Below are 27,925 nucleotides of genomic sequence, written 5' to 3' on the forward strand. Positions count from 1 at the left end.
TGGGACAAATTCAACAAAAGTATATTCATTTGTATATCACCAATCTGAGTGATTCAACAACATCTGGTTCCAAATTTGCCCTAGACTGGAGTTTCCCAACCTACATGTAATAGTACATTAGTGTGCTGAAGGTATTAATCCTTTAGCCCCTAGACAGTCAGGCAGGCCTGAGGTATAGAGGCCTCAATATATCCACCTCTGGAGCCAGCACCCATCTGCTTTGCCACATGCCTTACAATTATGATCATTTGCTAGTGGAGCCAGCACCCATCTGCTTTGCCACATGCCGTACAATTATGATCATTTGCTAGGCAGGCCACCACGTGGAAAAGAGTAGGAAGCAGAGCCTAGGACAAATGAGTAATGCAAAAAGGTAAGGGGACAGAGGACAATTAACCTTTTAGTATTTTAGATGTACTCGAAAATTAATACCCTGAAAATGAATGTCCTCCATTCATTAAAACAGGATCCACAAAACATATCCCTGGAAAACACTTAACGTGACTTGTTATATGTAGACAGAAGTACAGAAAAACTGTCCTTTGAAATTCTTCTGTTAATCCAACTTAATCTCCTTTTCAGTGATATGACGTACTCTATTGCCCATAAATTTTGAAATCATAGCTTTAAATCTTAGTAGATCCTCTCAAGAGCACCTTATACATGAGCTTTTAGGTCACACATAAATATCTGCTCTCAGTTTGGGGCTGGCTAAGAAACTAATCTTAAGACAACTTTACAAATACATGCATTTAACTATAACACAAGAAATGCAACCACTGAAATTGTCTGCTACAGATGGACAGTATATATCCAAGAAAGTCCTGCAATGCTTATATTGTAACACAATCTTAACAATATTATCAAACAGTATATTGTGATTTCAAAGGCCTTTTTCTAAAGCTAAAAGATACCAGTTTCACTCACTGACACTAAAGGTATTGATCCTTCAGTCCCTGAGGTAGTCGGGCAGATCTGGGGTTCAGAGGCTCCAAGGTATATCACTTCTGGAGTCAGTACATCATCTGCTTTTCCATGTGCCTTACAATTATGAGGTACCTCATACAACTAGAGTACCTCATAATTGTAAGGCACAGGGAAACACTGAATTTCAGGACACTATGATACCAGGAGATTAGAATGATTAGAACAGGAGAGCACTAGTTGCCAGTGGTATGGAGAGAAAAGTTGGGGATTTCCAGAAAACAGAAAGAAGCAGCAAAACAAACACATTTGAAAATCCTGGTGAGCAACTGAGAAAAAAGAGAAGTCTCACCTCTTTCTCCAAACTAAAGACCACATAGCGTTTGAAACAAAATCTACCATGATGATGTTCCTTACTCTAGGCTTCAGTTTGTTATACAGTATTATTAGTTTGAAGTGGCTAAAAGTGGTTAAAAGCATCAAAATGCTTAGCCAAAACTTAGCCAAGTTTTGCTGATTTTTGTTCTTTTTATATAAAAGGCTGATAAACCAGGCTTAGTTCGTTAAGATAAAGAAATTAGGACCAATCTCTTTTTAACAAGCTATGACAAAGACACAAGTGAATTTGATGAACATAAGGAGGGAATCTTTATGGAAGGGGTAACAAAAATTTAAGAAAGGTGGAAGGAAAAAGGCAAGGAAGGACAGATAAGGGAAAGGGTGTAGATAATCAGTAATTTACCAGCTTTACCAGAGCACAACCAGCGCCTCGAAAAGCCAGTCTCCTCATTATGTCTGAAGGCCAAGTGAAGCCAGTGGGAGAAGGAAGGGCTTTAGAAGTACTGATTCAGTATTAGTATATTCAAAACTGAAAAAGAGAACAAGGCAGAGAAGGGGGAAATAGAAAAGGGTCAGAAGGAGTAAAAACGAGTACAAATAGACAGAAAACATTCAAATAGAACTGCTAAAGGAAGATACAGAAAATGGAGAAAACAGGCATATCAGTTCTCTTGTAACTTGCAAAGGCTCAGGCATTAACAGTACCTGACAGTTCTTCCATTTTAAAACCAAATGCTTTCATATGTTTAAAGATGTCTCATTGAGGTTCCCCTTTACTCACATTAGGAATGACTGTCAATTCCAGGAATGAAGCATGCCTGCCCAACTGCCCCCTAGTCAATAAGAGCAGAGTTCAATCACAGAGCTGGAATGGAGAGTGAATACATGTGGGAGGCTCACATGTGACACCAAATGTTGGCAAGCTGGAACAAACCAAGAATGGCTCATGTGAGCAAAAGGTCTAGAAAACACCCACCCCACAAAAAAAATTCAGAGAAAGAACATTTATTTCCAAAGTCCTAGCTGCATTGGAGATACCATATAAAAATTTGACAAGGTTTAAAAAAAAAAAGCCAACCATTTTGTCAGGAGTTCAAAATTACTTTTATAAATAATTCACTGAAAATCAAATGACAAAAAAAAAACAAAACACAAATTACCACAATATGTATGTAATTTAGATGATACAATATCCCAAAATCCTTGAATCATTAATTTACTTTGGTAAGACAAGAAAAAGATTCAACTTAAGGATAATTTTAAAGTATTTTTTTAACCAAGGAACGTTTTAAAATGTATTTTGGAAGTTTGGCAAGAAGGGCAATGTTATGAAGTAGGAGAAACCACAGGACCTTTGCACATATGACCAGAATAGGAGTCCCAAGTCTTCCACCTCTGATTATCAGCTTGATGTTGCCTGAGTGACAGCCTCTCAGATCTGTTTCTTCATCTCTAAAATGAGAACTTAATGCCAGGCGCAGTGGCTCATGCCTGTAATCCCAGCACTTTGGGAGGCCGAGGCCAGTGTATCGTGTATCACTTTGAGGCCAAGAGTTTGAGACCAGTCTAGCCAATGTGGTAAAACCCTATCTCTACTAAAAAAAAAAAAAAAAGAAAAGAAAAAGAAAAGAAAAGAAAGAAAAACCAAAAAATTAGCTGGGTAACTCCCAGCACTTTGGGAGGCTGAGACAGGTGGATTACCTGAGGTCAGGGGTTCAAGACCAGTCTGGCCAACATGGTGAAACCCTGTCTCTACAAAAAAAAAAAAAAAAAAAAAAAATTAGCTGGGTGAGGTGGTACATGCCTGTAAATCCAGCTACTCAGGAGGCTGAGGCACAAGAATCACTTGAACCCAGGAGGGGGAGGTTGCAGTGAGCGGAGATCACACCACTGCGGTCCAGTCTGGGTTGACAGAGTGAGAGCCTGATTCAAACAAAAAGAACATAAAGTGTTCTATATCTCTCAGATTGTTGGAACAGTGAAGTGATGTCCATGAAATCACTTCTGCATGTTCCCCAGGCACAGGAACAGCATCTTATTCATTTTTATAGCCCGGTCTTATAGAATAATATTTAGTATAGGTTAGGTGCTCAATTTATCTTTTAATAAATGTGCTAAAAGTGCACTTAGGACCAGGCACAGTGGCTCACGCCTGTAATCCCAGCAATTTAGGCAGAGGCCGGCAGATTACCTGAGGTCAGGAGTTCGAGACCAGCCTGACGAACACTGTGAAACCCCGTCTCTACTAAAAATACAAAAAATTAGCCAGGTGAGGTGGTGCATGCCCGTAATCCCAGATACTTGAGAGCCTGAGGTGCAGAATTGCTTGAACCCAGGAGGAAGAGGTTGCAGTGAGCAAGGATCACACCACTGCACTCCAGCCTGGGGAACAGAGTGAGACTCTGTCTCAAAAAAAAAAAATAAACAAAAAAGTGCACTTAAGTGGGACCTTTAAAAAAAGAAGTTTATTTGTATAGTTTAAAAGGCCTGAGTTAGGCACAGGGGCTCATATTCATAATCTCAGCACTTGGGAAGGCTGAAGCAGGAGGATCACTTAAGGCAGAGTTCAAGACCAGACTGGACAATATAGATGGACCTTGTCTCTACAAAAATAAAAATTAGCTGGGTGTGGTGCTGCACATCTGTAATCCTAGCTACTTGGGATGCCATGGTGGGAGGACTGCTTGAGCCTAGGAGTATATAAGGCTTCCACGAGCCATGATCACTTTACTTGCATTCTAGCCTGGCAACAAAGTGAGACCCTGCCTCAAAAAAAAAAAAAGCACTGTAAGTATTCCTTCAGCAATTTTGTTTGTTTTTCCATGAAGAGGAAAGACAGATTCCAGAGTTCAATTCCAAGTTTTAAAACAGCCTTGATTATAGTTACAAGTTCAAAAATCTGACAATCAATAATTGATAGAGGACAGTTAAGAATACTTAATAATGTGCAACTGGGAGAATACTGACAGTATAGACAAATGGTGTATTTTTACAGTTTATGAACTTTTAGCCTTTTCCTGTATTTCTAGTGATATTTAGCACTACAATACATGCTTAAAACAAAATCTTGGAAAATAGGACTCAAAGGAAAAAAAAACACCTATAAACCTGCTTCAGAGAAAAAAAACCATCCTTAACGTTGTCATTCACAATTTTTGGTATTTATCTATGCCTTAGTTACCTGTTATTATTTTACCAAAATGTTAACATACCAAATGTATTATTCTACAGCCTGTGTTTTAACTTAATGAAGATTCTTCCAAGTCAACATTCTTCCTAATGATGTTTGATAGCTTTGACACTAATCTATTATATAGCTATACCACAATTTACTTATCTTGGGAATTTTGGTAGGATATTAACATTTGAGGTATTTTGTACATTCCCAAAGCCAAAGAAAGCGGTCAAGTCCCTTCCGTTCATCCACACACAAACTCTTTATTGTTTTAATCTGAAACACCTCTTCAAAACATATTTTTCCAATCTTCCATTTTGGAGCTCAAAATTAAATATGGGCAAATTGTAAGTAATAAAGCAAAAATTACGCTACTCTTTCACGTGCACGAGTCCAATTTGCACTTTTTGAGGAAAAGCACATAGTCAAATGGGAGGAAAAAAAAATACCTGAAATTATTTGTCGAAAGTCCTAGTGTGTTGGAAAATAAGTTAAAATGTTTTACTCCAACACATGCTTCTATAATTGTAAGAATTTCTATATCCACTATACCGTGTACTTATTTTTCAGAATTTTTTCTATATTTTTGCAACTCTTTCTGCCCCTTTAAATTAAAACTTCTCCCTTATTATAACAAAACTGTGCTTCCCCAAACCAAGAAATACACAGTTCCCAAAATCCCAGATTCTTTGCGGTGTTGAGATGAGAAGCTGAAATATCTGGCCTCTACTATAAATACAAGTCCCATTGATCAAAATACCCAGAAAAAATAAAGGAAGAAAATCACCAAGAGTTTGTGTCGAACCGTCAAGAAACAACAATAACAAAAAAGAAGGCCCTGAGCAACCGAGGAAATGAAGGACTTTCCCGACCTGTCACTAGTATTGGGGACTGAGGGAAACGTTGACAGCTTTGAAGCTGCCCCGCGACGAGCGGGAAAGAGTGGCGCGGGGAGTTTCCGGGCGGTAGTACGCCTTTGTCCCTGCCGGCAGGTGCGACAGGGCTACCGGGCCTGTCCCGAGGCCCGCCGCAGCGCCCCGCCCAACCCCGCGCGCCCGGCCCGACCGGCGCGTCTCCCCACGGCCGGGGCGGGGCCTCCGCGGCGGCTCCCGCCCGCCCGGGCCCACACAAAGGCCCGGCAGCTGGCCGAGGGGGAGCGGCCCCACCCGCCCTGGGCCCGGCCCCACCCGCCCTGGGCCCGGCCTTACCCAGCCGCTCCGCCGCCTGCAGCCCCGGCCGCGGTCACTGACCGCCGCGCCCCGCCCCGTGGCCGCCACGGCTGCTGCTATAGCTCCTCTGGCCGCGGCTGCTGCCGTCGCTTCGGCACCCGCCGCCCTCACCTCCCTTACCCCTCCCGGTGCCGCCGCAAAACCAGCCCCGCCGCCGCCAAGCGATTCCTGCTCTGCGCGACACTGCGTGCGCGCGCACGCAGAGAGGCGGTGACGCACTTTACGGCGGTAACGTATGCACGTGACGCTCGTTGGTGGCCTCAGTTCACACGTGGCGCCAGCGGAGGCAAGTTGTCCTTGTGCTACTTTCTACAACCAACATGAAGCGGCCTAGTAAGTGGGGTCGGAAGGCGGGCTTGGAGGGACCCATGTCTGATAGTTGCTGCAGCCACCACGACGCTCTTCTACGGCTTGGTCTCTGCGGGCATGGAGGTGGGAGCCTGCGCGTAGGCCTTGGCCCTGTTTTCTCGTAGAACCGAGTTAGAAGGACCTACGCCGCTCATGTTAATCGCGCGGGCTCATTCTGCGGAAAGAAGCCTGGCGGAGGGTGGGCAAGACTAGGCTAGATTTTCGGAAGGAAGCAGCGTCTAAGCTAGGTTTCAGGCCCAATATTTTCCCTTCCCTGGTCACGTGCATACTGGCCCAGGTGAGAGCTGAGAATCGCCTCCCAGACTCACTGTTCCTCTCCTGGATTCGTGCTGTTTGACACGAAGTAGCTGTCATTTTGGGTCTCATACGCTGCTGTGTATGATCCCATTCTAATATTGTAAGAGTAGGTGCAGAGAACTTGGACTCCATTCTGGATCTACTGAATCAGATTCTCTGGGATTTGAGAGTGGGCATGTATATCTGTATTAAGCATTTCGCATTAGTCTTAACGTTAGCTTTGGCAGCCAATAACATTAAAAAAGGATATAACTCTATAGTGCTTTCACCCAGAACTAATCATTTGCATTAACACATTTGTGATGTGATTTTTTTTTTTTTTTTTTTTTTTTGTAGAGTTAAAGAAAGCAAGTAAACGCATGACCTGCCATAAGCGGTATAAAATCCAAAAAAAGGTAAGTGTAGTGGTTGGGAGAGCTATACTGAACACATTGCTAAACTGATTTTGCCCTATTCATTTGCAAAGGGAAAGTCTGGGTTAACATGATTTGGTTTCAGGAAATGGCATTGGATAGACTGATCATGGTAGCTCTTAGGCATCAGAAGTGTAGCTGTGAGAAAGTGCAGTGATTTGGTGATGAGTCTGTAAACTTGCTCAGCATGTTAATTTCTGCATAGAGAGCCTTCTAATGACGTTTTCTTGCTGTTTTATACTTACATATGCATTACTCTTTAAGATTCCAGTTAAAGCCCCGTTTTCCTAGGCCGTTTTATAGGCATAACTAAATTCCTGCTAGATTGGTTTTTCACTTGAATTATTCTTAAGTATAAAGATATTTTTGTAAGCAGACAAAATATCTTTATTATAATAGGTTCGAGAACATCATCGAAAATTAAGGAAGGAGGCTAAAAAGCGGGGTCACAAGAAGCCTCGGAAAGACCCAGGAGTTCCGAACAGTGCTCCCTTTAAGGAGGCTCTTCTTAGGGAAGCTGAGCTAAGGAAACAGCGGGTAAGTTACGTTAGCCAGAACTTTCAGTGAGTGGTGTAGTGTGTTATGTGTGATTTTTTCAGAGTAAGGTAACAACACTAGTCACTGATTCACCTATGTCTCTTATGACTCCAACACAGCTTGAAGAACTACAACAGCAGCAGAAACTTGACAGGCAGAAGGAACTAGAGAAGAAAAGAAAACTTGAAACGAATCCTGATGTTAAGCCATCAAATGTGGAACCTATGGAAAAGGTATACTGATTAGGTCTTTATGAATGAGAGATGAGGGGTTTTGATTTTGTTTTTGTTGTTTGGGCCTGACTGTAGTCGCACAATGAGAGCTCACTGCAACCTTGACCACTCAGGCTCAAGCGGTCTTACCACCTCAGTCTCCGAGTAGCTGAGACTACAGGAGCACACAATCACACCTGGCTAATTTTTTTAGTAGACACAGGCTTTTGCCGTATTGCCCAGTCTGGTATCAAACTCTTGAGCTCAGGTTTATCCACACATCTCAGCCTCCCAAAGTTTCTAATATTACAGGTGTGGGCTGTTGCGCCTGGCCAAGAGATGAGTTCTGATGAAGAAATAAAAGCACATCCACAGGTTGCTGAACTTCTTGGGAGGAAGACAACTGAGTTCAGACTTTGTCTTACATATTTAACAACTGCAAGTGCTGCTTCTCAGCTGTAGAAAAATGGAGATACAGGTTACAACTGCTGTACTTCTAATTTTGTGTCCTTTCCCCCCCCCGCAGGAGTTGGGGCTTTGCAAAACTGAGAACAAAGCCAAGTCGGGCAAACAGAATTCAAAGAAGTTGTATTGTCAAGAACTTAAAAAGGTAGTATCTTAGTCTAGGTCAGTGTCTCAGTGGTAATGAGGTTAAAAAGACTGAAGTCATTTTTTTTTTTAACCTTTTAAGATCAAGGGTATGTGTGCAGGCAGGTTTGTTATATGGATAAACTTGTGTCATGGGGGTTTGTTGTCCAGATTACTTCATCACCCAGGTATTAAGCCTAGTACCCATTAGTTACCTTTCCTGATCCTCTCCCTCCTCCCACAAATCATTTCATGACTCCACTCTAGCTTGTCCTGTTTAATGCCTTTCCTGCTATTTTAGCTGACAGAAATAGTTTCTAAATATTTGCACAAAACCGGTTCTGCTCATAAGCATGATTTACAAAAGTGGTACTTTGTGTTTTTAAAAAAAAATGTTGGCATAGTATTGAGATTGAGAAAAGTACATTGGAATAAAAGGTGTCAGGTTAAGGGTCTCTAAAGTACTTTATTGAAACCTAAGTGAAAGAAGGCAAGAAGGTGGTGTCTCCTTTTTGTAGTTGCTCTCCAGCACTCCCATTCCCAACATCCATTTTCCCAAGCTCACTCCCCTGTGGATAGAACCTGACTGCCACTCAGCAGCTATTGACAAGGCCAAAAGGACCTATCAAACTACATAATTCACTATGGGAGGATTTGGACAGTTACTATTTTCATTTTTGAAATCCATCTTGATCAGAGGCTGCTGAGCAAGCCTCTGTTTTACTTTCCTGTGTGAGAAATGATGAGGGTCAACATTCTTCATATCAAAGTGAAGACATGAGATCCAACTCTGAGCTCACCCTGTTGTCAAATGGATAATGCCAATACACTCTTGTTGCAGGTATTACCAGAGCAAGGGACAAAGTTCTGGTCGTTTTTTCCTTGATAGGTGATTGAAGCCTCAGATGTTGTCCTAGAGGTGTTGGATGCCAGAGATCCTCTTGGTTGCAGATGTCATCAGGTAGAAGAGGCCATTGTCCAGAGTGGACAGAAAAAGCTCGTACTTATATTAAATAAATCAGGTGAGTAAAGAGCATACCTTTTGTCTTCCACGTACATTGGTGAGGTATGAGGAAAACATCTGAACAGTCGGATTGTCACTGAAGACTGATTAGATCCAACTCTGACCTCAGCAGAGCCAGAGTACGTGCATTTTGTTTGCCAGAGATAGTGCTGGGCAGTGGTGAGGAAGTGATTTTTACAACTGACTCAACTGGTTTCTACTGTTCTTTTGCCATTCAGTATTTACCATCTTTTAAAATAAGAGTGTATGCTTCTCTACCCAGCTTATTATGTAGTATATTTCATCTAGGAAGTGATGACAGTATGCCAAATTCTCCACACCTACACAATGTCGAGTAGTTCAGAAGTGAGATAAATTGGAATGTATGTGACAAAGTATTTAAATGAAATGCATAATTATGCATCTGAGTTTGAGAAGCAGGAACAGGAAAACCCAAAACAGAATTACAAAGCAGAAAATGGGAATGAGATCTAAAATTATTGTTGGGGTTAAGAACAGTTGGCTGCTTGGGAGGCCAAAGCGGGTGGATCACTCGCGGTCAAGTCGAGAAAAGCCTGGCCAACATGGCGAAACCCCATCTCTACTAAAATACAGAAATAAGACGGGCATGGTGGCAGGCGCCTGTAGTCCCAGCTACTGGGGAGGCTGAGGCAGGAAAATTGCTTGAACCCAGGAGGGGGAGGTTGCAGGGAGCTGAGATCGTGCCACTGCACTCCAGCCTGGGCAATAGAGCGAGACTCCATCTCAAAAAATAATAAATGAATAAAAGAAACAATTGGCTGCTAGCTAAAGGCAAATTCTGGAAACATAGCTCTAGGGTTATTAGGGTTGTAATCCAGATGTTGAGTCTGTCCTGAAAGAGTGAGCAATTAAAGGGGAATTGAAATAGAGAAGTGTAGATGCTGAGCTCTGTAAAGATAACAGGCAGCATGGTAGGGGAGCTTACCCTCCCTGATTTTCTAGTTAAATCCTTTTGAAAAGATGAGAAAATATAAACCAGAGTAAAATCTTTAGTTCCCAGATTTTGCAAATGCATCTCAACAAAATAGCCAAATTGGAACACGTCTGATTTCTACTTCCTATCAGATCTGGTACCAAAGGAGAATTTGGAGAGCTGGCTAAATTATTTGAAGAAAGAATTGCCAACAGTAGTGTTTAGAGCCTCAACAAAACTGAAGGATAAAGGGAAGATAACCAAGGTACCTTTTATTAGTAGTAAGAAGTGTGGTTCTTTCCGACTGAGTGGTTGAAAAATGATGAGTTGAGTATACAAAATCTTGATTTATATAAGTGAAAAATTACAAGATCCAACTCTGATTTCAGCCAGAGATCATCTGAAAGGCAATGTAGTTACTTTAAGAGCTGGGCTCTGGAGCCTGATTGCTTGGGGTGTGTTGAAATAATTTATCAGGTAAGTTGTCAGAATAATTAAACTTAATTATTTGGAATGTTAGCGTGTGAAGGCAAAGAAGAATGCTGCTCCATTCAGAAGTGAAGTCTGCTTTGGGAAAGAGAGCCTTTGGAAACTTCTTGGAGGTTTTCAGGAGACTTGTGGCAAACCCATTCAGGTTGGAGTAATTGGTGAGTTTCAGTTCATCACTTTTTGCTTTCTAAGTGTTGAGATACTTAAGAATTTTTCCCTGTTAAAGCAGCAGTGTATGGAGTTGTCAAGTAAAAGTCTCACTCAGATACTAGCTTCTTGCATATACCTTACTGAAAACATAACCACACACAATTTAAAGCAAAAAACTTAAACAACTGCTGCCAGATTTAGGTTTTTTTGTTGGGACTGATCACTATAGGAAGTTAGTTTCTAAAAGCTCTGGGTTTATTTGAATTGATAGTATTTTCCTGCCTTTTCATTACTTGTGCAAGAAATGAAGAAACTAAAATTGGTTTTAGTATTGAAGATGCTGAGATCCAACTCTGATCTTGCCCTAAACATCAGGGAATTGGAAAATTAAGCAGTGAAAATTTCATAAATGCCAACATATAATGCTTTTTATATTTGCATTTCCCATTTATTTGTAGGTTTCCCAAATGTGGGGAAAAGCAGCATTATCAATAGCTTAAAACAAGAACAGATGTGTAATGTTGGCGTATCCATGGGGCTTACAAGGTAAACTGAGCTGTCCATAATTGTAATATTTTATTATAATGACATACTATTTTATTTTGGTTATCTCAAGGAAGGTGATGTGTTTCGAGCTGGAGTCTCGCTGCGTCACCTACACTGGAGTGCAGTGGCACAATGGCTCACTGCAACCTCTGCCTCCCAAGTAGCTGGGATTACAGGCATGTGCCACCACATCTGGCTAATTTTTTTCTATTTTTAGTAGAGATTTTCAGGGATTTCACTATGTTGGCCAGGCTGGTCTCGAACTCCTGACCTTGTGATCTGCCTGCCTTGGCCTTCCAGAGTGCTGGGGTTACAGGCATGAGCCACTGTTCCCAGCGTTTTTTTTCTTTTTTAAAGCTTTTGGTGAAAGAAGAGATTTAAGCCAGTGCTAGGCTTGGGGAAAAATTGGAGTGGGACAGCTGCCCACAATTTAGTTTGAAAGAAATGAAGCAAATAGCTTGAGAGAGAGGAAAGCTGCCTCAGAGGAAGTGATGTTTGAACGTGGCCTTGAGAAATTAATAGAAATTTGCCAGATAGAAGGCTGCCACCACACCTTCACTATGTTGGCCAGGCTAGTCTCAAACTCCTCGCCATTAGATGGATCCTCCCGCCTAGGCCTCCAAAAGTGTTGGGATTACACTTGTGTTGGGTAGCATAAGCCACTGTGCCTGGCCAACTTTTAGATTTTATTTTTTCTTTTCTTTTTTTTTTTTTTTTTTTTTCTGAGATGGGGTCTCTCTCTGTTGCCCAGGCTGGAGTTCAGCAGTGCTATCTCGGCTCACTGTAACCTCTGCCTCCCAGGTTCAAGCCACTCTCTACCCCAGCCTTCCAAGTAGCTGGATTATAGGCACCTGCCACTATGCCTGGCTAATTTTTGTATTTTTAGTAGAGACAGGGTTTCACCATCTTAGCCAGGTGGGTCTTGAACTCCTGACCTCGTGATCCGCCCACCTCAGCCTCCCATAGTGCTGGGATTACAGGCGTGAGCCAGAAGGTGTCATATTTATAACAAAGGAAACAGCATGTGTTTAGGTTGATGTAAATACACAAGCTATTAAAACATGCAGTGTTTCTCTTCAGAACGGTCAGGTATGCTGTTACAGTTTTAAATAAATGTGAAGCAAATGATGATAAACTGGATCTGACTGACTGTGCTGAGTCTGTTCAATCCAACCCTGAGCTTCATGTTCTGTCTCTTGCCCTCCAAATAAACCAGTGCCCCCATCAATTCCATCTCTCTTCTTTCAGGAGCATGCAGGTTGTCCCCTTGGACAAACAGATCACAATCATAGATAGTCCAAGCTTCATCGTATCCCCACTTAACTCCTCCTCTGCACTTGCTCTGCGAAGTCCAGCAAGTATTGAAGTATTAAAACCAATGGAGGCTGCCAGTGCCATCCTTTCCCAGGCTGATGCTCGACAGGTAAATGGATCCCTTCTCATGAGCTCCTTGGAGCCATTTTCTTACATCATAAGCATTTTGAGTAGAAAAACTTTGAAGTTTTTTAAAGTACTGGCATTATGTCAGATGGACTTTTTTTTTTTTAAGGTAGTACTGAAATACACCGTCCCAGGCTACAGAAATTCTCTGGAATTTTTTACTATGCTTGCTCAGAGAAGAGGTATGCACCAAAAAGGTGGAATCCCAAACGTTGAAGGTGCTGCCAAGCTGCTGTGGTCTGAGTGGACAGGGTAAGCTTTCTTTTCTGTTGTAATTTTGGTGACCACTAGAATAAACAACCTTTTGACACATCTTATTTTTAATATCAGTGCCTCATTAGCTTACTATTGCCATCCTCCTACATCTTGGACTCCTCCTCCATATTTTAATGAGAGTATTGTGGTAGACATGAAAAGGGGCTTCAATCTGGAAGAACTGGAAAAGAACAATGCACAGAGCATAAAAGGTGAGAATTGTGTCACTGCTGTCTTCATCAGCTGACAGGCCAATAAAGGTCTTAACTGTTTACGTGGATTTTGTTTCTTTCCCAGCCATCAAGGGCCCTCATTTGGCCAATAGCATCCTTTTCCAGTCTTCCGGTCTGACAAATGGAGTAATAGAAGAAAAGGACATACATGAAGAATTGCCAAAATGGAAAGAGGAGAAGGAGGATGACAAAGACCGTGACCAGGAAATTGCTGAAGTTGATGTAAGTGTATCCTCCGTGAGTTGTTTAAAACTGAAGTTAGTTCTGTAGCATTATAACAATAATGTGAAGCAGCTGAAGGTAGGAAATACTGAGGCTTGTGATCTGTTAACCTTAATTTTGCACATCCCATCACAGGTACCTCCATTGACTTAATTTTTTCAGGTACATAATTATTTAGATTAAATGAGCAAACAGGGGCTACTAATCCAGTACCATTTTTCTTTGTCACACAGGAAAAGAGCTCAGACATGTTCACTGCAGAAGAGACAGGGGAGGTACTGCCTGAGGAGTCTACAGAAGGTGAGGCAGGCAGAGGAGTTCTTCTAACAAAGCAGCATGGTGTAGAATTCCTTTTACTTTTTGAAAATAAAATCTTTTTATTTTCCTGCAATATAGGTAGACAGTCTACAAGGCCTTTTGTCTTGGATAAAATGATTGAAGAGGATGATGCTTATGACTTCAGTACAGATTATGTGTAACAGAACCATGTCTTTTTTTATTTTATTATTTTATTTTTTTTTTGAGACGGAGTTCCACTTTGGAGTGCAATGGCACAATCTCGGCTCACTGTAACCTCCGCCTCCCAGGTTCAAGCGATTCTCCTGCCACAGCCTCCTTAGTAGCTGGGATTACAGGCATGTGCCACCACGCCAGGCTAATTTTGTATTTTTAATAGGGATGGGATTTCTCCATGTTGGTCAGGCTGGTCTTAAACTCCCAACCTCAGGTGATCCACCTGCCTCAGCCTCCCAAAGTGTTGGGATTACAAGTGTGAGCCACCACGCCTGGCCCAGAACCATTTCTTTCTATAAGAAGCTTTTTTTTTTTTTTTTTTTAACATTCTAAGCAGACTGCTAAACATCTGTGTATAATGTGTTATGGCATATATGAGCTGTGCAAATTTTGTGAATATGTATTATATTAAATTGGAATCCCTCAATTTTGTAAAAAGACAATTATTGTGAGTGGAAGTAGTTATCCAGAAATAAAAAAATACGATATTTATTGAAATATGTGAGTTTTATTTACATATCAGGCCACAGGTTACACAATTGAAACCAACAGCAGTTTTGAATTATCTGTACCAGCTAGCTGAACTAGCCATATCAGTGTTTTTTCCAGTCATTCAGCATTATAGTAAGAAAACACTTGGTAAGGCAGATGGAGACATATTTATAGTTTATCATCTATCTGTCTGGGAAGCTGACTGCCAGACAGGGCAGTTTGTCATCTTTACCCAGCTGAAACATCTTTTTCCATGGGTTGCTGCAGATTAGCATTGAAGCCTAGCAACTGTTACTTCCCACACATGCCATCTTCTAGGATTTCCTGAGAAATGCTTCTTATAGTTTAAATTCTGTTTCACTTTATGTTTGAGATCTCAGTATATCTTCGGATTAGGTTGAATTTGCCTGTTGGGTCTGGAATATACCATTTTTCCCAAACATCAGTATATGAAGCAGTCCTTCCCCATGGCTTAAAATGTCCATTCCAATGGAGTAACTTGGCAGCCTTTACAAACTGAGGTGAATATCGTTTTCCAGCACTGGAACCTTACATTTGAGACAAAAAACACCAAAACGTTGTGCCATGTGAAATTGTACAGAAAAGTTGTTAAGGGAAACAATTAATGTATCCCATCCCTCAGGATAGTTCTTTAGATACCAGTTATTTACTAGCTTAAGCCACTGGTTAATTCTGCTTACCAAGGTGGCGGACATTCCACATAGGATCGATGGTAGAATGCTGTTGATAAAATACAATAAGCAGAGGAGGTGTTGTGATACTGCCAGCCAGGGTTCTGCTGTACAATCCCTCTCTTGATGGGACAGAAAACAAAAGTTGGTGAAGAGTTCTGACTACTGTTAGTCAAGACTCCCAGAATTGAAATAATGGTTTTTCACAGCGAGGCCAATTACATACTTACTCTACATTGAGTTTCATCCATTTTTCCAGTTGGTTAGTTATATTCTGTCGTTTCCATTCCGTCAGGTTTGCAACAAAAACTCCAGGATTAAATGAGCAGGTGCTGGCTTTCATGGAAAGCTTACGAATTCTTTCCTTTTTATAGTCAAGATAGCCAATGTAATTGTACTAAAAACACAAATAGGATATATGTATTTACTGCTTCAAACAGAAAATTTTGGAGCCAGTAGAGAGAAGAGCTGTTAATGACTTCTCAGATTAGAAAATAGATACATGAAATTCTAAGTTAGAACAGGAACCTAGATGTTGACATACTAAACCAGATGTTCAAGAACAATTAGGCTGTCAAGTCCATGAACAAGTCTACAGAAAAGCAGCCTTGAGTTTTGGGATGAAATGATCAGGGAATGTAAACTGCAGCAAAAGAGTTCCCTGAATTTGCAACCTCTTCCCATTAAATGATATTGTAGGAAGAGTGGGTGTCTGGTAAGCAATTTACCTGGTTTCCTGCTCCACGGATGATAACTTTAGTAGAGGCTGAATCACAATCTTCTGAAAATGCAGCTGCATGTCCTGGCTTCAGTGGTGTATTGTAAAGGGCAAGAATATCACCTGAAATAGACAAGATGTTAAGATTTACATTTCAATTGCCTTGAGAGTTCCCTGTTACTCCCACTTCTCCCTATGTGACCTTTTATAGAAGACTATAAATAAAACCACCACTACAGCCCACTGTAGTCCATTGTTTTATTTAGCAATTGTACTCAATCCGAATGGAGAACAGCACTCATGGTGACATTTTTGATACCTTGCACAATTACATCATCATCCATGTATATGGCCTTCTTTGCGCTGGGAACCAGAATTGGCAAGTAGAACCTTGCAAAGGTTAACTGAAAAATGAAAGAATAATTGGTATAGGATACTGCAGTGGCTATGCTTTTATTTACATAGAAACTCCTAGGATGCTTTCAGTACCCATTCAGAAGAAAGGACTCTGAACAACCACTGAAGATTGGTCCCCAGGAAAACTACTTGCACTATACCCCCAGTTATTTCCTAATACTACCAAATACAAAGAAGGACACATGGAACTCACTGGTTTCATGGATTCTCCCTGGTCAGGATCCTCTTTTAGTTTCCCTTCCAAAAGTTTAGGGTCAAAATTCACAATTTTGTATCTGATGCTTTTCAGGGAATCACTGTTGAGCCAGGATCTGATAAAGCAAAAGCATTAAATTTCAGTGTTTAAATAATGTCTCCAAACCAATGAGGGTAATGCAAGAGAAACCCTACAGAACAAATAGATGTTTTCAAGTTCCTTTTATCTGAGCTTTGGTTTCCTCATCTGAACTGAGGGTAATTCCCACCAAAGTCCCTCCCTGAATCAAGAGTATATGGTAATTCTAACTCTAAAACTACTCTAGAAAAACACAATATAGAATTAGGAACATCTCAGCCGGGCATGGTGGCTCACACCTGTAATCCCAGCTACTCAGGAGGCTGAGGCAGGAGAATTGCTTGAACCTTGGAGGTGGAAGTTGGAGTGAACCGAGATTGTGCCACTGCACTCCAGCCTGGGCAACAGAGTGAGACTCTATCTCAAAAAAAAAAAAAAAAGGCCGGACGCGGTGGCTCACGCCTGTAATCCTAGCACTTTGGGAGGCCGAGGTGGGTGGATCACCTGAGGTCAGGAGTTCAAGACCAGCCTGGCCATCACGGAGAAACCCCATCTTAAAAAATAAAAAAATAAAAAATAAAAAAAATTACCACCTGGACCATTCAACTCTTAACCCTCTAAATATACTGGTAAAGAAAAGGAGTCAAAGTGACAGCAGTGAAAGCTAATTACCCACAGAGTAATCTCTTATCTACAGACTGACTACTACTTTTTTTTTTGAGACAGTGTCACTCTGTCGCTAGGTGCCAGGCTGGAGTGCAGTGGCGCAATCTCAGCTCACTGCAGCCTCTGCCTCCCGGGTTCAAGCAATTCTCCTGCCTCAGCCTCCCGAGTAGCTGGGACTACAGGTGCATGTCACCATGCTCAGATAATTTTTGTATTTTTAGTAGAGACGGGGTTTCACCATGTTGGCCAGGATGGTCTCGATCTCTTGACCTCGTGATCCGCCCACCTCAGCCTCCCAAAGTGCTGGGATTACAGGCCTGAGCCACTGCACCCGGCCCAGACTGACTTCTTAATTCACTGTGGTGATGCTGAGTAATTCCACCATTCAAGTCTAAGGCACTACCTGTAAGAAAAAACTGCTAAAGGTGTACTGCACATTTTTTCTAGGTTAGTTTCAAATCAGCATTTTGTGGATACTTGGTGTTATTTCTGTAGCCTATTTTAGTACAGTTTTTGTTTGTGTCAGATTTTATAATTTTAAAAACTATGAAGCATGGAGAAAGCCACAAGGACCAACATATTTTAGAAATTTGATAAGTGGTTAATCTATTAGACAAAATAAGTTTTGTCTTAGTTCACTTTCAAAATGGATTGGACTGTCCAAGTTTTCCCAGATCACTCTGGGCCAGGATTTGGATCAGGATCTGTGATCAGCTTCACAATACTACCTCGTCATTGTTGCTAAGTCCCTTCCCACTCTAGACCAGAACTCCTCAGAGCATGTCTGTAAAGTAAGGAACTTGTGACTTGTAAATCAACATTTACTGCTTCCTTCAGTGAGAAAGTATTAGTACGACAACATCAGGTGGAGTTAACATTGCATAGTGACAGCTGACTTCCTGGCAATGAGCTCCTTCTATCACTTCTGCTATTACGCGGATATGCTCATGATACAATCCTAAAAAAATATGTCATTTGTACAGTTTATCAGCAGTACAATCTCAATTGTATAAAACAACATACAAAACACAGAAAAACTGTTCATAGATTGCCAGCTGGCAGCTTTAGAGCATCCTCTAAAAGCAGTATCAGGTAAGCAGAGCTCACCGGAGATGGTCTGCTGTATTGTTGAGAGTAACAATGTAGAAAATCACATTGGAGTGAGTATTGTGCTGAATGCTATTTATGGCTGCAATGGCCCCCCCAAGCCTGTCTTCAGATGCAGCGATGACCACAGGAATCTCCTCTTCTCTCCCATCTATTGCATGCCGGAGAGCATTTGGGACAAAGTCTATAGGTTGAAACCCTACAATTCCTGAATCTGAAAAGAACACAAGGAAGGCAGTGTGATACAATCTCATTGGCTGATATAGAGTCCAACACATGGAAAAAGGGAAGGTAAGGATTATGATAATGATTAACTTCATTCTCCCCCATTAAACTGTGAAGCATATAGCCCTGAAACTTTCCCTATATGTAAACAAGCTTTTGGAAAAGTGGAGGAAGCATTTTTTAAAATAGGCTGACAGCACTTTGATACCTACTGGTAGGAAAATAACAGGACCTGTTAGAATGTATTGTGGCAATTTGTATGAAGAGTTTCCTAAGGACAAAATCTGAAATATAATCGAAAGAATTTTACTTAAATTGTGAAAACTTAGCAGCAAACTAAATCAGTGTTTCTTAAGTCACAAATCGTAAGCATTGAAACCAATTGAGTCACAACCAATTTATACAGAAAAATTTCTGGATTGCAATAAAAAACTGAAGTAGAGGCCGGGGCGGTGGCTCACGCCTGTAATCTAAACACTTCAGGAGGCTGAGGTGGGTGGATCACTTGAGGTTAGGAGTTCAAGACCAGTCTGACCAACATGGTGAAACCCCATCTCTACTAAAAATACACAATAAGCCAGGTGTGATGGTGAACACCTGTAAACCCAGCTACTTTGGAGGCTGAGGCAGAAGAACTGCTTGAACCCATGAGGTGGAGGTTGCAGTGAGCCAAGATCATGCCATTGTACCCCAGTCTGGGCAACAAGAGTGAAACTCTGTCTTGAAAAAAAAAAAAAAATTAGGATACCAAAGAAAATACACAAGGAAACTGCCAGTACTGTTCTGTAAATATTCTTGTCTTTCATATATTTTTTATTCCTCAATGAACCCTGGTATCTACTATATGCCAGGCAATATCTAGGCACTGGGATTATAGTCATGAATAAAACATCCCTAGCTTTCTGAGGATAGACAGCCAATAAGCAAATACACATGTATTTATGTATGCTGCATGTAATGTGTTTCCCATTGTAGGGCTGCCATCAAAAAGTCTGAAAGTTGTTGTACCAAACGATCCTGTGGAAACAAACTAATAGACATTAAAAATATGTATGAAAAGTTTCTACCATCACAGTGATATGCTTATGATATACAGAAAAACATGTCATGTACAGTTTATATATAGTACAATCTCAACTATACAGAAAAAAGATGTGTAGGAAAAAACTGGAAGGTACTAAGCCAATACTGTAATAAATTACCTCTAAAAAATGAAATCATTCATTCAACCTCTATTTATTGAACAGCCAGTATTGGCCATTATCCCTAGGCACAGGAGATAAAACAGTAAACAGATTGCCCTCATGGAGCTTGAATGCTGTTCTCTTTTTTTTTTTTTCTGAGACCGAGTCTCGCTGTCACTAGGCTGGAGTGCAGTGACGTGACCTCAGCTCACTGCAACCTCTGCCTCCCAGTTCAAGCGATTCTCCTGCCTCCACCTCCCGAGTAGCTGGGACTACAGGTGCATGCCACCACGCCCAGCTAATTTTTGTATTTTTAGTAGAGACAGGGTTTCACCATGTTGGCCTCCATCTCCTAACTTCGTGATCTGCCTGCCTCAGCCTCCCAAAGTGCTGGGATTACAGGAGTGAGCCACCACACTCGGCCGCTGTCCTCTTTTTTATATACCTTCCAACCAGGAACGTGCATTACTTTATATATATATCATACATATATACACATGATAAAACATGCTATCAGGGCAGGGCACTCCGTGAAAGTCAGAGGAAAGCTATTATAGTCTCTCACTCTGGTCAACTATGGTGGGTGGCAATCCAAAAATGATTTTTGACAAACAGGCCTCAAACATCCCTTAATACCAAGGGAGAATAGTATGAACAACTAATTCAGTTTACTGTGCAATGTATTATACAACAAAGTGATTTTCAAAAATCACTTGACAAACTTTTTTTTACTACAGTCCCACTGATGAGCTGCACGAGTTGAAGGACAATAACTAGACTGACACTCTAGTGACTAGAGCAGACATCAAACACCAAGGACACTTGCCTGCCCTCACTTTCTGAAGCCCTGTCCTGCTGAAATGTAAACAGATGGCAGCCCTCAGAGGCTCTTCTAAGGCCTCTGATTTGGTGAAAAGGAATATTCTGTCAGATCAAACCCTTAACAAACAACTGCTAGTACTATTAAAAGAAGAAGAACTTAGGATGTATGACACAGAGAGTACCAGGTCCTCAACAGATTCTACGGCATTATTAGTAAGGGTTCCCATACCTGTAATCTCATTTCTTAACAAACTGCTCAAGCCAAGCAAGTTATGGTGCAAAACCAGTAAGAAGAGAGCAACAGCCAGGACCAAGATGACGATGTTTACTGAAATAGATAGGGAAAACCTATGTTACAGCTCTTTTATCTTTGACCAGGCATAGAAACTTAACTTGTAGAAAGAGCATACCTCTACGGAATGACATCTTTTTCTTCTGTCATATAAATATTAGTTATTAACCCTACAAAACAAAAACAAGCCCCCAAAGTCATTAAGTATATAAGAATAGACATCAAAATGCCCTAACACTTCTTTTAAATTCAGGATCTGAAATTTCTGTGGTAGTCATAATAAAAAACTTAAAAATAATTTGGAGAAATACATAACCTTAGCGTTATACATTATACATCACAAAATGAAAAGCAAAAGAAACATTTAAGAATTAAGTTTCTACTTAAAATTCCTAAATTAGACATGGATTCAGGTTGTCTATGACCAAGTAACCTGAGGTCTTAGCCTCATCAGTAAAAACATCCCTGTTCAGAGTTGTATCCCATTCACCTTTTAACATGAGTGTCCTCAAAGAAAAGAACATTATCCAAATTCAATTGACAAACCCATGGCACAGAAAAAGTTACAAAAATTCACAAAATCCAATTGCTATCAAAAGTTTGGAATGCATTTTAGGCCACTGTAACTAGCAAAAAAAAAAAAAAAAAAGTTTATTGCCAGGCACAGTGGCTCATGCCTGTAATCCCAGCACTTTGGGAGGCCGAGGCAGGTGGATCACCTGAGGTTGGGAGTTCAAGACTAGCCTGACCAACATGAAGAAACCCCATCTGTATTTAAAATACAAAATTAGCCAGGCATGGTGGTGCATGCCTGTAATCCCAGCTACTCGGGAGGCTGAGGCAGGAGAATCACTTGAACCTGGGAGGCGGAGGTTGCAGTGAGCCAAGACCACGCCATTGCACCCCAGCCTGGGCAAGAAGAGCAAGAAACTCTGTCTCAAAAAAGAAGTTTATTTTATTATTTTACTTTTTGAAATGGAGTCTTATTCTGTCACCCAGGCTGGAGTGCAGTGGTGTGATCTCAGCTCACTGCAACCTCCGCCTCCCAGGTTCAAGCAATTCTCCTGCCTTAGCCTCCTGAGTGGCTGGGATTACAGGCGTGCACCACCACACCCAGCTAATTTTTATATTTTTAGTAGAAAGGAGGTTTCATCATGTTGGCCAGGCTGGTCTCCAACTCCTGACCTCGTGATCTGCCCACCTCAGCCTCCCAAAGTGCTGAGATTACAGGCGTAAGCCACTGCATCCAGCCAAAAAAACCATTTAGAGTGCTATTCTCAAAAACCATCTCTGTTAGCTAGCTACTCATCTCTTAAGAAAGTGGTGTCTAGTTGTCACTCTGTGCTGGTTAGTCCTCAGCTCATCTGACTTTCCACTTTTTCAAAACAAATAATTCAGTGGAAACAAGACAGTAGGTAGAACTAAATTTATTAAACAATTAAATTCCTTCAACACTCTGTGGGTAAAATGTTTCCTTAAAGACATTTTATGCAACCAAGATATTGTGAACCTATGTTTTAACCCTTTCTTACTGCGTCTTCACCCATACTAGTACCCAACACTTACATAAGACTATTAATTTTACAAAGCACTTTTCAAACAGCATATTTCAAAGGAAGTTAGTTCATTTGCTTTTTTGGACAGGGTCTCACTATATTGCCCAGGCTAGTCTCTAACTCCTGGGCTCAAGCAAGCCTCCTGCCTCAGCCTCCCAAGTAGCAGGGACTACAGACAAAGTAAGTTTGAATTAACTTCATCCTAGGTAAATTGTGTGCATATTGGGCACTTGATTTCTCAAGGCCTTTGTAAAGAAGGGAAATACATTGAAGAGCTGTTTAAACAATTGGGGGCTGGGCACTGTGGCTCATGCCTGTAATCCCAAAACAAAAACAAGGCCAAGGCGGGCAGCAGGAGTTCAAGACCAGCCTGGGCAACATTGTGAAACCCCATCTCTACAAAAATACAAAAATAGTCCCAGGTATTTGGGAGGCTAAGGCAGGAAGATCACCTGAGCCCAGGAGGTCAAGGCTACAGTAAGATATGTTCATGCCACTGCACTCCAGCCTGGGTGACAAAGCAACACCCTGTCTCAAAAAAATAAAAAACAGTAAAAACTGGGGATCAGCCAGCTGATGCCTACAATCCCAGCTACTCAGGTGGCTGGAGCAGGAAACTGCCTGAGCCCAGGAGTTTGAGACCAGCCTAGGCAACATAGTGTGACCCCCTGCCGCCCCTCACCCCATGTCTAAAAAAAATTTTTTTTTAACCGAGATCACAGGACAGATTACAAATCTGGGGGAAAATACACATCTTCATTTTTTTTTTTTTTAGAGACTTTGTTTTTGAGACGGAGTCTCACTCTGTCACGCAGGCTGGAGTGCAGTGGCGCCATCTCGGCTCACTGCAACACTGCAACCTCTGCTTCCTGGATTCAAGTGATTCTCGTGCCTCAGCCTCCTAAGTAGCTGGGACTACAGGTGTGCACCACCATGCCCGGCTAATTTTAGTAGAGACAGGGTTTCACCATGTTGGCCAGGCTGGTCTCAAACTCCTGACCTCAGGTGATCCACCTGCCTCAGCCTTCCAAAGTGCTCAAATTACAGGCATGAGCCAGCAGGCCCTGCCCACACACATCTTCCAAAAGCAGTATATATGAAGTACAATGTATCTGTGAACTTCCTCTCTAAAGAATACACATTAGTATATACCCTAAGTCATGTGCCTCTATCACATTATGGGCTGACCTTATCTGCAGCAGCTGGCAGAAAGGGAGTTTTTCGGACAAAGCCCCAACATCTGCCTGTGATGAGGCAACTTCTACCACCACTGAGAAAACAATCTTGGACTCAAATAGATCCCAGTTAATTAATGGTACAAGAGACAATGTTTTTAGTTTGTTGACTTCCAGTTAACATTTACGGGATCAAGAGGCACACGTGAAACATCAGTTGGGTGGAAACAAGAAAACCACAATTCCATCAAGTATCTGACATACTTAAGTAGACTGGCAAGGCAGAAACCACTTGCTCCTAAAACTTCCACAGTTACCTACGTGCAAAATGCCAATTATCATGGAGTATGTCTAATCCATATTGTCTTTCCTGGGGCTATTCCTGGTAAGAGAGCTTTCCTGATCTGGTTAGAAGGAATTACCAAAACAAAATTGCACATAGACCCTGGATCTGTAATAGTAACTACATTTTCATAAGAGTACATTTGTGTACAATTTGATTAGCAACAGAGTTGGTCCTCAGTATCGGTCGGGGATTGGCGCCAGGACTCCCCTTGTATATGAAACTCCATGGATGTGGCCAGGTGCAGTGGCTCATGCCTGTAATCCCAGCACTTTGGGAGGCCGAGGCAGGCGGATCACCTGAGGTCAGGAGTTTGAGACCAGCCTGACCAACATGGAGAAACCCCGTCTCTACTAAAGATGCAAAATTAGCTGGGCATGGTGGCGTGCATGTAATCCCAGCTACTCAGGAGGCTGAGACAGAAGAATCACTTGAACCCAGGAGGTGGAGGTTGCGGTGAGTCAAGACCATGCCATTGCACTCCAGCCTGTGCAGCAAGAGTGAAAACTCCATCTCAACAACAACAAAAGAAAATCCACAGATGTTCAAGTCCCTGTGTAAAATGATGTATTACAGTCAGTCCTCTGTATCCCTGAATTTCAATCCGTAGTTGGTTGAACCCAAGGAACAAAACCGTGGATACAAAGGGCTAACTGTGTTCAATTGTTCACTATAAAAAGGAATTATTTCTTTTTTTTTTTTTTTTTGAGATGGAGTTTCGCTCTTTACCCAGGCTGGAGTGCAATGGTGCGATCTCAGCTCACCACAACCTCTGCCTCCTGGGTTCAGGCAATTCTCCTGCCTCAGCCTCCCGAGTAGCTGGGATTACAGGCACGCGCCACCATGCCCAGCTAATTTTTTGTATATTTTTTGTATTTTTAGTAGAGACGGGGTTTCACCATGTTGACCAGGATGGTCTCTATCTCTTGACCTCGTGATCCACCCGCCTCGGCCTCCCAAAGTGCTGGGATTACAGGCGTGAGCCACCGCGCCCAGCCCAGGAATTATTTCTTTTGTTCAGAAGAACACTCACAAAAATTCTCACACACTCACAAAAAATTAAACACATGCACACGTGCACCAAGGTCAGGCATACCCAGAAATATGAAAGAAACCTTTGAGGAAAACAATACTTTAACTTGCTAGCTAGCAGTATTTATACCTATGTTCTCAAAATCTGTGCCCACCTTTTCTGTTTTCCCTCCTGTTACTATGGATCAAGTACTTCCATGAAAAGGCATTCCACTGGTGCTTTGAATACTGTAATTGTTTCTTGATGTAGCATCAACCTCCCTTGCTCTCTACTGGATCATACCTATCAGCACGCTGTCATGCTCTGGTATCTTCCATTTAATTAAAAAAAAAAAGATACCATCCCTCCCACCCCACTAGACCAACCCATAGACCCATTTCTCTGCTCCCCCTCACTCTAAAAGCTTGGAAGAATTTACAGTTTCTAGCTCCACTTCCTTCCCTCTCTTTAGCCTCCTCCAACCAGACTGCTTTTCCTACATTCAAACTGCTCTTGTGGTGGTCACCAAAGACCAAGGTCAACTTTCTGTCCTCCCGCAGAAACCATCAGGAACTTCTCAGAAAACATCAGGAAAGTTCACCATACTCCTCATCCTCAATTACAAAATTATCTCATTTGTTTACTTCTGTCTTTCCTGGCTAGAATGCAAGCTCTACAAAGCTTGCAAAATTTGGGGTCCCCTAAACAGGGATTCCAACAAAAAAAAATTTTTTTCTTTAAAATGGAGTCTTGCTGTGTCGCCCAGGCTGGAGTGCAGTGGTGTAATCTTGGCTCACTGCAACCTCTGCCTCCTGGGTTCAAGCAATTCCTGTGCTTCAGCTTCCTGAGCAGCTGAGATCACAGATGCATGCCACCATGCCTGGCTAATTTTAGTATTTTTAGTAGAGACAGAGTTTTGCCATGATGGCCAGGCTGGTCTTGAACTCCTGACCTCGGGTGATCCGTTCGCCTCGGCCTCCCAAAGTCCTGGGATTACAGGCATGAGCCACCGCGCCGGCCCCCTTTACATCTCAAATACCATAAAGTCTCTACAGCAACTGCTGTCACATGAAGTACATTTTAAGACAGACCACAGTGGGCCATATGTGGTGGTTCACACCTGTAATCTCAGCACTTTGGGAGGCTAAGGCAGGTGGATCATGAGGTCAGGCATTTTAGACCACCCTGGCCAACATGGTGAAACCCCATCTCATCTCTACTAAAAACACAAAAAATTAGCCGGGCGTGGTGGTGGGTGCCTGTAATCCCAACTACTTGGGAGGCTGAGGCAGGAGAATCACTTGAACCTGGGAGGTGGAGGTTGCAGTGAGCCGAGATTGTGCCACTGCACTCCAGCCCAGGTGACAGTGCAATACTCCATCTCAAAAAAAAAAAAAAGAAAAAGACCACAGTGGTTGGGCGCGGTGGATCACGCCTGTAATCCCAGCACTTTGGGAGGCCAAGGTGGATGATCACTTGAGGTGAGGCATTTGAGACTAGTCTGGCCAACACAGTGAAACTCTGTGTCTACTAAAAATACAAAAATTAGCTGGGTGTGGTGGCGCATGCCTGTAATCCCAGCTACTCAGGAGGCTGAGGCAGGAAAATCGCTTGAAGCCAGGAGGCAGAGGTTGTAGTGAGCTGCGATTGCACCACTGCAGTCCAGCCTGAGCGACAGAACGAGAGTCAGTCTCAAAAAAAAAAAAAAAAAAAAACACAGAGACATGTTTATTTATATACACAACAGAAAGTCTGTTTAAACACACTAAGAAATACAGAGCATGAGAAGGAAACAGGAATAAACTCTTGCCCATCCCCCTTTCTGCCTTCTACATGTCCTGGGGCTCCTTCTGAGGTCAGAAAAGTGTCAAAGATGTCTGCATTTTAGCCTTTATAGGAATATGAATTTTTTTGTTTGTTTACTGCTTGGCCTCTGGCAAGTGCAAGGATGAAAGGGCACTGAGATATATAAACACTTTCTCCTACCCCTTCATCTGGCTAGCTCCCACTTGGCTTTCAGAAGTCAAGGTAGCCTCCTCCAAACTCCAGGTAGAGCTGCACCTCACCTGAGCTCCCACATCTGGGCCTCCCCCTCCCAGGGCTAATCCAGTTGTCATGTATTTCTGGCGTGATGTGGCTGTCTTCCTTGACACGCTCTGGGCTCTTCTAAGGCAACAGCCTAGTCTTGTTAACAACTGTGTCCTCGGTCTGCTCTCTGGCACAAACAAGGTGCTGTGAATATTTGCTAGTTGCATGAATGAGGACAGCAGTCCCACCCTGTCCCGGGAGTGCCTAGAATCTTACTGTCTGTGGCTAACCCTGAATACATAGCATGAAGGCCGGAGAGCCAGCTGGGACCCAGAGGCCCGGGTTCCTCAGATCGGTTTCTCTCCAAAACGTGGTCATCCCACCTGGCTCACGGTAACGGTGGAGGCTCTACGATTTAGAGATACACCAGCCTTGAAAGAGGCTGAGTGAACCTTTGGCTGGCCTCTAACAGGAGGGCCCAGCCTGGGTCTGTGAGGGTCAGTAAAGCCGGCCAGAGTGTGAAAGGGCCGAGTGCGGGAGCCCTCGGATGAGGGACCCTCCACTCGGATGAGAGGGACAGCCGAGGACCGGGGTCCCCTCTCCAAGGAAATTCTCTCTTGTGGATGCCGCCTAGGGTAGCCCCCCTAAATTCCAAGGGTCAGGAGGGGCCCCCTTACACTTAGAAGTGATCGGGAAGTGATGTGACGCTCCGGGGATCCCGCCAGGCTCAGAGGCACCCTGGGTTAAGGCTCCGACCAGTCGTTCCCCTCAGAGGCTCGCCGCGGGAGCTCTCACGGCAGGCGGAGGAGGAGACGCGGAGGCAACCCGCTCCCCGGCCCGCCCTGCCACCTCAGCGCCCGCGCCGCAGGCCCTGGGGCGCAGCCCGTTGTCTGGCCGCCCGTGGCCCCTACACACTGGGCCGAGCCCACGTGCCCTCTAGCTCCGTAGCAGCCGCGCAGCCCTACAACGCCCAGCCAGCACTTTGCTGTGACCGCTACACCGTCGCGCCAAGCAGGCGCCGCGGGGCAGCCCC

At 42.7% G+C, this 27,925-nt stretch overlaps 3 protein-coding genes and 4 non-coding genes across 59 annotated transcripts in view; 5 read left to right on the forward strand and 2 right to left on the reverse strand.

The window, feature by feature from the left end:
- PBRM1 (polybromo 1) overlaps positions 1-5,811 on the reverse strand; it is a 153,860-nt gene extending 148,049 nt beyond the window's left edge. For 9 of the 50 annotated variants that reach the window (XM_064367191.1, XM_064367185.1, XM_064367168.1 and 6 more), the window contains exon 1: positions 5,647-5,811. Coding sequence is in view for 24 of the 50 variants with exons in the window: in XM_021671630.2 (XP_021527305.1) it covers positions 1,667-1,714 (48 nt within the window). In the remaining 26 variants the exon portion in view is untranslated. Of the gene's footprint in view, positions 1-1,666; positions 1,793-1,968; positions 1,986-2,044; positions 2,231-5,310; positions 5,475-5,646 lie in introns of those variants that run through there. The other 41 variants (XM_064367186.1, XM_064367182.1, XM_064367165.1 and 38 more) reach the window with 16 other exon arrangements.
- An 84-nt stretch (positions 5,812-5,895) lies between these two features.
- GNL3 (G protein nucleolar 3) lies at positions 5,896-14,387 on the forward strand. The gene is made up of 15 exons (XM_012460700.3): positions 5,896-6,000; positions 6,670-6,728; positions 7,146-7,283; positions 7,403-7,516; positions 8,022-8,105; positions 8,973-9,105; positions 10,194-10,306; positions 10,562-10,688; positions 11,139-11,226; positions 12,475-12,649; positions 12,776-12,918; positions 12,997-13,133; positions 13,219-13,376; positions 13,610-13,676; positions 13,773-14,387. Exons 1-15 carry the CDS (start codon positions 5,988-5,990, stop codon positions 13,853-13,855), a joined length of 1,632 nt encoding a protein of 543 aa, XP_012316123.1. The 5' UTR covers positions 5,896-5,987; the 3' UTR covers positions 13,856-14,387.
- Positions 9,147-9,223, forward strand: LOC135270854 (small nucleolar RNA SNORD19). Its single transcript, XR_010339014.1, has one exon. It is a non-coding gene; the product is annotated as a small nucleolar RNA SNORD19 (small nucleolar RNA).
- LOC135270861 (small nucleolar RNA SNORD19B) lies at positions 10,348-10,436 on the forward strand. The gene has a single exon (XR_010339021.1). It is a non-coding gene; the product is annotated as a small nucleolar RNA SNORD19B (small nucleolar RNA).
- LOC135270855 (small nucleolar RNA SNORD19) lies at positions 10,980-11,050 on the forward strand. Its single transcript, XR_010339015.1, has one exon. It is a non-coding gene; the product is annotated as a small nucleolar RNA SNORD19 (small nucleolar RNA).
- LOC135270857 (small nucleolar RNA SNORD69) lies at positions 12,339-12,415 on the forward strand. Its single transcript, XR_010339017.1, has one exon. It is a non-coding gene; the product is annotated as a small nucleolar RNA SNORD69 (small nucleolar RNA).
- Positions 14,363-27,914, reverse strand: GLT8D1 (glycosyltransferase 8 domain containing 1). Of its 4 annotated transcripts, XM_012460703.3 has the most exons (11): positions 27,570-27,674; positions 26,931-27,079; positions 20,897-20,948; positions 20,716-20,814; positions 18,256-18,469; positions 16,402-16,519; positions 16,111-16,195; positions 15,802-15,914; positions 15,304-15,470; positions 15,083-15,195; positions 14,363-14,929 (listed from the first exon to the last, which is right to left on the reverse strand). In XM_012460703.3, exons 3-11 carry the CDS (start codon positions 20,910-20,912, stop codon positions 14,739-14,741), a joined length of 1,116 nt encoding a protein of 371 aa, XP_012316126.1. In that variant the 5' UTR covers positions 20,913-20,948; positions 26,931-27,079; positions 27,570-27,674; the 3' UTR covers positions 14,363-14,738. The 4 variants fall into 4 exon arrangements, with proteins under 4 accessions (XP_012316126.1, XP_012316125.1, XP_064223264.1 ...); XM_012460702.3 differs by lacking the exon at positions 26,931-27,079 and having other exon boundaries at positions 27,570-27,914; XM_064367194.1 differs by lacking the exons at positions 26,931-27,079; positions 27,570-27,674 and adding an exon at positions 25,040-26,246.
- Between the last annotated feature and the right edge of the window lie 11 nt (positions 27,915-27,925).

This window comes from Aotus nancymaae, unplaced genomic scaffold, assembly GCF_030222135.1.
Source record: "Aotus nancymaae isolate 86718 unplaced genomic scaffold, 86718_ANA_hifiasm-v0.15.2.pri h1tg000067l, whole genome shotgun sequence".
NCBI classification, from domain to species: domain Eukaryota; kingdom Metazoa; phylum Chordata; class Mammalia; order Primates; family Aotidae; genus Aotus; species Aotus nancymaae.